Source organism: Haliaeetus leucocephalus, unplaced genomic scaffold (assembly GCF_000737465.1).
Source record: "Haliaeetus leucocephalus isolate CR32 unplaced genomic scaffold, Haliaeetus_leucocephalus-4.0 Scaffold110, whole genome shotgun sequence".
Taxonomy (NCBI): Eukaryota; Metazoa; Chordata; class Aves; order Accipitriformes; family Accipitridae; genus Haliaeetus; species Haliaeetus leucocephalus.
The window spans coordinates 2,691,807-2,702,718 of NW_010972546.1; the positions used below are offsets into that span (position 1 = coordinate 2,691,807).

Here is a 10,912-nt window from a genome sequence, read left to right on the forward strand (position 1 = left end):
GGCGGCCGCGGGCAGGCGGTGGGGGCAAGCGGGGGGCTGCGGGCCGCCCAGGCGGCCCTGGAGCAACTCCATCATGCGCTGCAGCTCCCGGCTGAGGTGGGAAACCTCCTGGTTGAGGTGGTTGATCTGGAAGGGGAGGGAGAGCGGTGAGCACCGGTGGATGCCCCTGCTCAAGCCCCCCCAGCCCCGGCCCCCGCCGCACCTCCTGGTTGAGCCTCCTGATATTCTGCTTTATCTCCTCTGCTTCCATCGCCAGGGCCGGCCCACCCACATCGGTCCCTGCCGGGGAAGACACAGCCGGTGGCGGAGGCCTCCCCGAGCCCCCCGGGCCCGCAGCCAGCGCCCCTGGCCGTGCCCAGCGGCTGCTGGAGGTACCTGACGTGGGGGAGTCCCTGGCCGCGCTCTGCAGCGGGGGGTCCACGTTGAAGCAGAAGGTTTGTGGCTCTGAGGTCCCACCATTGTCTTCAATCCCATCCACCACTCTAGGGCAGGGAGGGGGTGAGGGCTGGCAAACATCACCCCCTCGCCCCTCCGCCACCATTCCCAGTGGCCTCCTGGGGCCCCACGCAGCCCGGCCGGCACAAACCCGCAGCAGCGGGATGAGCCACTGGCACGTCCCAGCCTTACCTGGGGCTGAGGTCCGGGGGGCCATAGGCATTCAGGGAGGGGATGAGGAGCTTGGCTGGCCTCCTGCCCACACCGCCCTCCTGCTCTGGGAGCCGGGGGTCCCTCCGGCACTGCGGAGAGGGGCTGCGGCCCCGGCTGCAGCGGGCAGGGGAGCGGCAGTTGCGCCTCAGGGCTGAGATCTGGCACAGCTCATCGCCCAGGAGGCTGCTCAGGGAGCCATGGCGCGCCGGGCTGCTCAGCTGGGGCAGCAGCAGCTTGCGGCGGGTGATGGTGGCGGGCGAGTTTTGGAAGACCTCGTCGGACTCCTCCTCATCCTCCACGATGGAGGGAAGGGGCTTCTCTGGGGCGGCACCGCTTTCCGGACGAGGCTGTGGGTGGGCACGGGGAGAAGGTCAGGGCTGGTCCCCGCACAGGTGCCAAGGCCAGACACGGCCACCCCTAGCCCATCTTCCCCCCGGCTCGCCCCTGGCGTGGCACAAACCTGCGGTGCCTGCGACAGCCGTGGGGACCGGGAGTAGCGGCAGAGCCCCTGGGGGGAGAGCAGACGACACCGGCTCAGTGGCACGCGGGACACCTGCACGGCTCCACAGGGACCAGCCACAGGCAGACACGGTGCTGGGCATGTGCCCACCCACTCCCCACGTCGGCATGCAGCCCTCCCAGACTCTCGTCCCCCCTGGATAACCAACCCTCCCCCAGCCCCGTGCATCAGCCCCGTCCCCGTCAGCCCCAGCACTGGCCTCTGCAGCCCCTCGCCTGCTCTCCTTCCTCTGCTGCTGCCATGACACTGATGAGCTGCCCAATCTTGGCCTGCATGTCCCGAGCCAGAGCCAAGGCTGCACCCCAAATCCCAGCCCCGGCTCAGCCATCAGAGCATCAGCTCCCCCAGGAGCATGCCGCTGGCCAGGGGAGGGTGCACAGGGATTCTGCAGGACCCAGCAAGCTCTGTTTGCATCCTCCACCCTTGGTTTATTTATACCTCTCCTGGGTGATGGCCACGTCGGGTTGTGGTAGGGCAATCAGGGATCTAGAGAGCGACCTCCTACCCCAGCTCTACAGGGCCTGGGGGCAGTGAGTGCTGGGGGGAGATGCTCTGGAGGAGCCCCCAGCCGCTCAGTGCCAGCACAGAGCCAGCAGCAGAGACGGGGGAGGAAAAGCGCTGCAGAGCTATTTCTACAGCAGAACAGCCCCCCAGCTGCCGGAGTCGGCAGCATGACTAAACCCGGCAGCCCCCGGTGCTGCCTCCTGCGCACTGGGGGGGGGCCGTGCCCCAGCTGCCTGTCCTGCATTGCCCCCCCAGTCCCCTCCACCCCCCATTTCCAAGCCTTCCACCCGCCTCAGCCTCCTGCATTGCCAATGCTCTTGCTTCCAGTCCCCTGGGTTGCGCAGAGCCGCGAGGAGCTGGGACGGGACATACCTGCACGGTTGGGGTGGCACAGCCGCAGCCCCTGCCCCGGCCTCGGAGCCTGGGGACCGCGAGCAGGGAGCGGACAAACTCCCCTTCTGCGGCCATGCGGAGCCCCAGCCCTGCTCTGGTCTCCAGGGCCACAAGGACGGGAAGGGGCCTGCGAGGGAGGACACGCACCCACCTCCATCTCGCTGCCCTCCCGCAGGTTGAAGGTCAGGTCCTGGTGGATGTCCACCGTGAACTTGCTGGCGTACTCGGGGTAGAGCTGCAGCACCTCGCAGAGCCCCCGCAGCCCGATGTACTGCAGGTCGCAGTAGGTCAGCGCCTTCACATCCGCGTTGGTCTTGACCACCTGGTCCGTGCTGCACAGGTCGGCTCCGATCAAATCCCCTTTGCCTGCAGGAGGGGACCGGCGTGGGCTAGCAGCACGAGCCCCGGGCCCCTCACCCGGCCGGGCAGCAGAAGGGGCTGGGGGAGAGCCCACACCGCCTGCCCTCACCCAGGATGGCCAGGACCACGTTGTCCTTCAGCACCTCGAGGGAGCCGGAGCAGACGAAGTAGTTGGCCTGCAGCGCATCGCCCTGGCGCAGCAGGTACTCCCCCGGGGCGCAGAACGAGGTCTTGATGTGGAGCGAGAGGGAGCGGAGGCAGCCCCGGCTGGCCGTCTCGAAGACGGGCAGCTGCAAGATGTCCTTGTTGAGGTGCATGGCCACGTCCGCCCGCAGCTCATCGGGGAAGTCATGCAGCAGCTGGGGAGAGCGCAACCAGGTTGCTGGGGTGCGGGTGGTGGGGAGCAGCTTTCCCCGCAGCCTGACAGCCCCAGGGGACGGATCCCCCTCCAGAGAGGAGCATCTCGCCACTCAGCTGCCCTGGCTGCCTCGGCAGAGCCCAGCAGTCCCAGCTGGCAAATGCAGGACAGCTCTGGCTGTGGCGACGGGCTGCCTCTGCTCCACGTGCCTGAACCGTTCCCTGTGCTGGCAGGAATGTGCCCCAGACCTGGCACGTAGCTCTGTTCCCTCCAGCAACAGAGCATGGACATGTGCACATCTGCACAGGCGCACGCTTGCGCACACATACATACACACACACTTGCACTCTCATAGCTGGCCCTGCCAACCCCATCGCCCCCACGCTGGGTGCAGGACGGGGGGGTCGGAGGTGGGCTGCCCCAGCCCGGCCGACACCTCCTACCTCGTTAGCATCGATGCCGTTGTTCACCGACCAGGTGGTCTGGAAGTACTCCAGCAGCCTCTGCTTGAGCTGCTGGGGCAGGCGGTGGACACGGATGAAGTCCTTGAGGTCCTTCATGCGAGTGTGGTAGAGTGAGCGGCGGGAGTACATGCGCTGGATGATGGCCGTGACGTTGCCGAAGACGACGGCGTGCATCAGTGCTGGGGGCCGGGAGGGCAGCGTCAGACCCGCCGAGAGGCCGGCCGGGTGGGGGCTGCGGCGTACGGGGGCCCAGGCAGGGTCTGGGCTCTGCCCCCGCCAACAACGCAGGGGCGAGGGGTGCAGCACGGGGGGCTTCTCCCCTGACACCAGCCCCAGGGCTGTCCCACAGGGCACATGTGTTCATCGCCTCCCCCCAGTGCCCTGCCCTGCCCGGCTACCTGATGCACCCACTGCTCCGGCAGCCGGAGATGAAGCCCCCCGAGCCCTGCCCCACTCCCCGCCTCACCCCCAATGAGCATGGTGCAGATGGAGAAGATCTTCTCGGCGTCGGTGTTGGCGCAGACGTTGCCGAAGCCCACGCTGGTCAGGCTGCTGAGGGTGAAGTAGAGGGAGGCGATGTAGGCGCTGCGGATGGAGGGGCCCCCCACTGAGTTGTTGATGTAGGGAGCCTCCAGCCTCTTGCCCAGCTCGTGCAGCCAGCCTGCCAAGCACAGCCAGGGGTTAGCACTTGCCGAGGGGCCTGGTGCCCAGCGCAGCTCCCGTCGCTGCCCCAGCCTCGCTTCGCAGGCAGGAGCCAGCCAGAAGGGCTGTAGCCCCCTCCACTGCCCACCCCATGGGACTCCCCTCTGCCCGCTCCCTCCTGCCAGCAGCACGCAGCGGCACGGCGGGGGGAGCCAGGCGTCCCGAGCGTGCCCCCGCCCCGCGCAGCCCCTGCATGCAGGCAGCCCCGCTCACCGATGTCCCAGGTCTGGGGGTCGTTGCTCTCCATCTCCTTGCGGCCGATGACGTACCAGATGCATGCCATCCAGTGGGCCAGCAGCGCGAACATGGACATGAGCAGGGTGAGCACCATGGCGCTGTACTGCGAGTAGCGGTCCAGCTTCTGCAGCAGCCGCAGCAGCCGCAGCAGCCGCACTGTCTTCAGCAGGTGAACCAGCGAGGTCTGGGGAGCGGGGCAGGCGAGTGAACCCAGCGGAGCTGCAGGCAGGGGCGGGAAGGGACACCCCCCCACACTTTCCCCCAGGGCAGGGACCTTTACCCCTCCCCACAGCTGCCAGCAGGATCGTGGGCTATGGGGCCAGCTGGGAAGAGCTCATCCCCAAGCAGCCTTCCACCACCGTGCCCAGCAGGCAGCCCAGGCCACAGTTCGTCAGGGCACCAGATCACCTTGGGAGATTTGGGGTGCTGGAGAGGGGGAGGGAGGTGACTGGTGGGAGGGGGAGCAGGAAGCAGTGGCTTTGCTAGCAGAGGCTGCGATTAGTGATGCTGTGCTGGCAGAAAGCTGATCTAATCTATTTGCGAGGGGAAGTCTCAGCAAGATGCTGCACCTTGCCTGCAGAGATCTTGGACAGAGAGAGACAGAGATGCCCTGGCTTAGGCAGGTGGGCTTGGACATGCAGCAATGCTGAGTGCCCCAGGGCCTCCCACCTCGCACAAAGCTCCTGTCTCATCCTTCTGCCTCCTGCCAGCGCTGCACCCGGCACCTCGCAGGAGCCCAGCGCCGTTGGACAGGCAGGGGCAGTGGGCAGAGGCTGTGCCAGAGCAGATGCTGGGGTCAGACCCCACCAAGGTGGGCTGGTACAGAGTTGCCCCCTGGGTGGCTCGGCTCTGCTCACCTCCCCGCTGCCCAGAGGGTCCCTGCCAGGGCTGCCCGTCCTGCCAGCCACAGCTCTACGCCCCCAGCTTGCCTGGCCCTGGCAGAGGCAGCGGCAGCAATGGCCCTTGCGGCCGCGGCCCCAGGAACGTGCCCCTGCCTCGGACACGGTTGTTTTCCTGCTGGGCAGCATCACCGGGGCGTGAGCGGGCCAGGTTTGGCTAAGGGGGGCAGCCCCAGGTGCCCTTGTCCTCCCCACATGCTGCTCTGCCTCCAATAAGCATAATTACAGTCTCTGCGCTCGCCTCCCTTCTCCCCTCCCTGCCCTATTAGCTGAGGATGGGAAGGGGCTGGTGCCAGCAGTGCACTTGCGCAGCCCATCGCACCCGCTGGTCTGCGGGGCCCTCAGGAGCCCAGGGATGCTCAGACTGGGACCTGCCTTCGTCACCGGCGTGTGCCCTCTTGTGCCTGCACACATGGTCACCCCCGTGCAAGAGCGGGCAACGTGCAAGCGCCCCTCGCTGCGACGGGGTGCGTGTGCGTGCACAAGGTATTTGCACGCAGATGTGGAGCTGCTCTGTACAGAGCACAGGCGTGCTGGGTGCAGGGCGGGTGCCTGCCTGCAGCTCCTGGAGCGGTGCCTTGGCAGTTACTGTCGTTTGTGGCAGCCTCTGGTTAAATTAAGATGCGTGGGAGGCTTCCCGCTATAGCTGCCATCGCTGCTTCCCCTCTCTGCCCGCGCCGCTCCCAGACAGGCGCGCGAGGAGCGGATCCCTGCGAAAGGGGCCACCTCCCCCCCGCTGCCCCCGCGCGCGGTGCAAGCGGCACTCACCACGGTCACGTTGAAGACGTAGAGCAGATCGAAGGGCAGAGCGGCGATCAGATCCACGAAGAACCAGGTGGCCACGTAATGGATGCAGATGGAGCGGGGGTCGTACACCACCTGGCCCGACTGGCTCACGTATGTCGTCCGGAAATTCAGGATGATGTCTGCCCCGGGGAGAGCAGGACCAGCCCTCACCGCCCCTGCCACAGCCAGGGGAGCTGGGCCGGGGTCCGCGGTCAAGCTGGGTCCCACTCCCGGGGTGCTCAGCACCAGCAGCAGGGGCAAAGCGATGCCAGCTCCCCTCTCCATCACCCCTCAGGTCTGCTTTTCTGGCCGCATCCCTGCCCCACCCAGCCACGTCCCCCGTCCCAAATGGGCGCTCGGCCCCAGGCACCGACCTACCCAGGATGAAGAGCATCTCCACGGCAATGTCACTGACGATGGTGCTGCGGGCGGCCGAGAGGCTGTCCTCCGTGCCCGTGAAGCAGACGTTGTAGGGGACAGTGACAGCCACATAGAAGGTGGCCAGCAGGATCAGCCAGTCCCAGAGGGCCTTGAAGATGCTGTAGTGGAGCAGGATGAAGCGGGACTTCTGCACCGAGGCCACTTTGTACTCGGGAATGGACGGCTTGTTCTCAAACACGTTCTAGGGGAGCAAGCGGCAGGGTGGCACACAGATGGTGCAGGGGCCATCCCGTGCAAGGGGTGGAGGCCATCGCAGCTCCCACCCCCTGAGTCCTGCCAGCCTGGCTGACAGCCCCAATGCCAGGGTGAAGGACACACTTTTCCAATGGGGCACATGGGTTGCGCTGAGGTCACCCTCAGAGATGGGCACAGAATGCCTGATTACGGCACATAAATTAACGCTATGCTAATGCTATTAACAGTAATCCACTGGCACTGCCAGCTGCTGCCCAGAACCATCTCAGGTGCCAATTCGCGTGCTGGGGCAGAGCTACCCTCATGCTCTGCAGGGACACGGTGCTGCTGGAGAGCAGCGAGAGACCAGCCTGGGCGACGGGAGAGCTGGGTCCATCCCACCCAAGCCCCCAAAATTCAAGACTGGCACACCAAAACCCTTTGCCTGCTTGCCAGCTCTGGGCCCCTGGCCGCTCTCGGCCGGTGGCTGACCACCGCCCTGGCTCCACGTCTGCAGGCAGTGCCCGTTGCTGAGCCCATGCCCAGGGACCCTGCACTGGGGCACCGCAGCCATGCGAATGGGCTGGCACAGAGACAACACTGGTCCCTGCTGCTGCTGGAAGCCCCGCTGCTCTCGCACCCATGGCTGCCGCAGCCTGGTAACAGCGCTCCCCAGGGCCGGCACGGCTGTGCTGCGAGCGAGCGGCTGGGTTTTCCTGACAGCTAATGTGTGAGGAGAGACACAGCCCTGTGAGAGCTGCCAGAAGATCTGTTCTCCCTACAGCAAGCTCTGGGCACCCGCTCTTCTCTCTCCTGCTGCCAACAAACCACATTTGCAGCCTAGACCATGGTGCGGCTGCTGGGGATGGAGGGCATTTCAGTGCCTGGGGAGGCCAGTGAGGTGCGTGCATGGGAACAGCATCCTGGCAAGACCGGGCTTTGCTGTGGGGCTGATCCCAGGAAAGCTGCAGCACTTCCAGCCTGCCTGCAGCCCCAGCCCGGGAGGCACCAGGTGAAGCTGAAGGCTCCCCCGGGTCCTTACGCGGTTGATTTTCATCTCGCCACGGTCCCTCCGGGCAAACTGGTTGCTAAGCCGGTGCAGCACTGTCCGGCCCTGCCTCCGCGCTGCCCGCAGGTGTGAGCTCCCGGGCTTCTTGCTCCTCTGCTTCTCTGCAGCGGATGAGACATGCTGGGTTAGTGGGACCGCTGTACCACAGAGCAGGGGCTGCTTTGGGGACCCCTCCTTGCACGGGTGCACAAAGGTGGGCAGGACCCAGCATGGAATGGGGAGCCCCTTTGCCATGTGCCCACTGTGCACACCGCTCCCCAAATCCCATCCCCATCCCACAGCCATGGCTCACCCTCCTTCTTGTCACTCGGATGGCTCCTGCCCCGGCTCTCTGTGATGTCCTTGAAGGAGAAGAGGAAGAGCACCACCTCCCCCTTCTCGTTCTTGATGGGCATAATGTCCAGCAGACACCAGAAGGCAGCTCCTGCGTGAAAAAGAGGGGTGGTGAAGGCGGGACAGTCCCCCCAGCTGCTCGGCGGCTTCACCCCAGGGCCGGCACGGGGCCAAGTCCCAGCTGGAGCCGCGGACAGGGACCCAGCCCCATGCACCACTCACCACCCTTCTTGTAGAAGCAGACCTCGGTCTGGTACTCCTGCCTGCCGTCCAGCACCTTCTCGATGCGCTGCAGGACGGGCTCGCTGGTCTCGGCCCCATAGAGGAAGCGGCAGCTGCAGTTCTTCTGCATGACCTCGGTGCGGGCGAAGCCGGTGAGGTCGCAGAAGCCGTCAGAGCAGTAGACGATGGGGAAGCCGCGGCGGACCTGCGCGTTGGCCAGGATGAAGTTGCTGTCTGAAAAGAGATGCAGCCACCCCTGAGGGCTCAGGGCCACCCTGGGGGGCACAAAGGGCAGGCCAGCCCTCCTGAATCCCCATGGCTCCCTCTGGGAAGTGGAGCCAGGTCTGTCCAGCTGCCAGCTGCCCCCAGAACTCGCTCATCCCCTGCCCTGCTGCCCCCAAGGCCCCGTCCCGAGCAGGACCCCAGGCCCATGCACTGGAAGGGCAAGGAGCCCAGATCCAGCTCCCGGCTCCCACCACCAGAGACGCGATCCCAAGCGAGGCAATTCATGCCTCCCCCTCGCCATCTGCCGCTCCCACCTCCCTCCGGGGCTCAGGCAGCTTAGCGGAAGCAGCGGCAAACCCAGCCAGGCACTGGCAGCCCAGAGGCGTCGAGCTGCGGTGCTGGGACCTCCAGCCCCAGGCGCAGCATCGTGGTGGCACCTGCCGAGAGGGTGGGAGAAAAGCCGTGAGCCTGGGGTGAGTCGAGAGCCCATGCTGAGCTGGGACAAGCCAGAGGTGAAGGGGAAATGCAGTGTCCTTGGTCTGTCACATTGCAGAGCTTCCCCAGCATCACCCCTGCCCTGGCAGAGGAAAGCCCTTGCCAGCCCCATGCCCTGCCCAGATGCAGAGGGGATACTTTCACCCTGCAACACCCCAGCCACCGGCCAGGCAGGGGCTCTGCCCCCGAGGCCACAGCAGCTCCTTGCCGCAGGCTCTGCGCCAGCGGGACAGATGGCCTCGTGCTAAAAGGGTGCCAAGGAAGCGGGGTGTGCGGCTGGCGTGGGCTGTGTTTGCACCCAGCAAGGGCAGAGCAGGGTGTCCCCAGCCCTGACACGCTCTACAGCCTGCGGGTCCCCAGCCCAGCACCCCCGCACCCCCACAGCCCAGGCACCAGGAGCAGGCAGATGTGGTCTGCCCCCTCCCACAGCAAAGGAGGGGAGCCCGCAGCAGATTACAGCACCCGTGCACCAAGAGCAGAGGCATGCCAGGGCAGCGCGGGCAGGGCAAGGGCAGAGGAGGTTGCAGGAAGGAAGGGATGGCAGCCACAGGCAGCCCTGGTGTGATGGGGGTGCAGTGGGGCCACCACAGCACAGCTCAGCCCAGGATTAGCTTGGAGAAGCAAAAATAGCTTGAAGCTGTGACTAAGGCCAGATTTTGGCTCTGGGGAGCCAGGATTACAGCGTTGTCCAGGATATGTTATTAGAAAAGAAAAAAAGGGCTTGCATTTGGGAGCAGCTTTGCTGAGCAGGGGGACACGGCCCTGGGGAGCTCAGTAGCCCCCTGCCACGGTGGCCAGCTTGCCTGGATGGGCACCCTTGGGCCCAGCGGGCAGCAGCTGCCTGGGAGAGGCAGGGTTAACTCGCACGGCTATCACTGCGGCTAAAGCCCCTCTCCATGGCAGATAAAGCTGATAAGAGACACATCAAACCTGAAAAGCCGGACACTGTTTAAAAGTGCCTGGAAGGCGGGTTGGTGAAGCTGTGAAGCTGAAGGCAGGATGCTGCCAGGGTGCTGTGGGGCAAATCCTGTCTCCCCGGGGCAAATTCCCAGGGTTTTGTGTCGGGGTGTTGCAGGCAGCTCCCCTGGGGACCCTTCTCCTCAGAGAGCCAGATCCAGCCCTGGGGAGCCTCTGCCCCTGCGGAGGGACAGTCATAGGATCACCAGCGCGAGGCACATGTGGCTCTGCCTTGGCACCTCTGGGCACAGCTCCATCTGAACTGGGAAAGGCTCAGGGGGCTGGCTGCCTCGTTACGCATTACAGTCTCAAAGGTACCATCCCAAATGAGAGCTCCTATAGGCAAATGACACCCTGTGTCATCTGGGATGCTCCGCATCACACCAGGCCAGGAGCCAGCCCAACATCGCAGCCAAGACATGCCCCAGGCATGCTCTTGGTGCCCTGATGGTGCCGTGGGAGGTGGCTGCAGGCTCCCAGTGCCGTCTTCCTGCCAGTCCCTCCCAGCAAGGTGAGATACATCCAGCCCCGCAGGCAGCTGGCCTGGGAGGCCCCTGCTCCAGGTGATTTTGGGGAGGCCTGGGGTCAGCCCTGAACACAGCCCATCCCTGGGTGACTGCACGGTCCCAGCGGTGCTGGGAACTGGCACGTGGCACCCCGGCATGATCCCCTTCCCAACGTGCCGGGGTTTGAATCCACCCTGGCCCCAGCACATGGACATGGAGGGGAGCCCAGCTCCCGGCGATGTGCCAGCAGCACCTCCAGCCCCGGGAATTGGCCCCAAAATGGACGGTGCTGGGACAGCACAGGCCCCGCTCCCGCCCCTGCCAAAACACCCCGCCACCGGTACCCGCCTTGCCCAGGCACGTAACCCCAAGCCAGCGGGCGCTTTGCTCACGGGGGGCTCGGGCAGGGCTGGCCATGCAGCACCGGCGTTTCCCGAGGGCCCCGCGACGTCCGTCCCGGGGGGGGCTCCTCGGGGCAGCACCCCGACCCCCGCGCAGCGCGGGGTCACGCACAACCCACGCGTGCCCCCCGGGCCCGGCCACCGCTCGGGCACGGGACGGGCCAACGCCGGGGGGGCTCCCGGGGCAGCCCGGGCGGGGTGAGACCGGCCGGGCCCCC

At 66.1% G+C, this 10,912-nt stretch overlaps 1 protein-coding gene across 1 annotated transcript in view; it reads right to left on the reverse strand.

The window, feature by feature from the left end:
* The window catches only part of KCNH4 (potassium voltage-gated channel, subfamily H (eag-related), member 4), a 14,888-nt gene extending 6,268 nt beyond the window's left edge, over positions 1-8,620 (reverse strand). The window contains exons 1-16 of the mRNA XM_010585729.1: positions 8,539-8,620; positions 8,111-8,344; positions 7,848-7,979; positions 7,529-7,656; positions 6,250-6,493; positions 5,854-6,011; positions 4,163-4,370; positions 3,714-3,908; positions 3,227-3,426; positions 2,535-2,784; positions 2,217-2,431; positions 1,118-1,156; positions 628-995; positions 376-482; positions 203-279; positions 31-126 (exon numbers count right to left, since the gene is read on the reverse strand). Of these exons, the coding sequence (XP_010584031.1) occupies positions 31-126; positions 203-279; positions 376-482; positions 628-995; positions 1,118-1,156; positions 2,217-2,431; positions 2,535-2,784; positions 3,227-3,426; positions 3,714-3,908; positions 4,163-4,370; positions 5,854-6,011; positions 6,250-6,493; positions 7,529-7,656; positions 7,848-7,979; positions 8,111-8,344; positions 8,539-8,620 (2,733 nt within the window). The remainder of the gene's footprint in view (positions 1-30; positions 127-202; positions 280-375; positions 483-627; positions 996-1,117; positions 1,157-2,216; positions 2,432-2,534; positions 2,785-3,226; positions 3,427-3,713; positions 3,909-4,162; positions 4,371-5,853; positions 6,012-6,249; positions 6,494-7,528; positions 7,657-7,847; positions 7,980-8,110; positions 8,345-8,538) is intronic.
* Between the last annotated feature and the right edge of the window lie 2,292 nt (positions 8,621-10,912).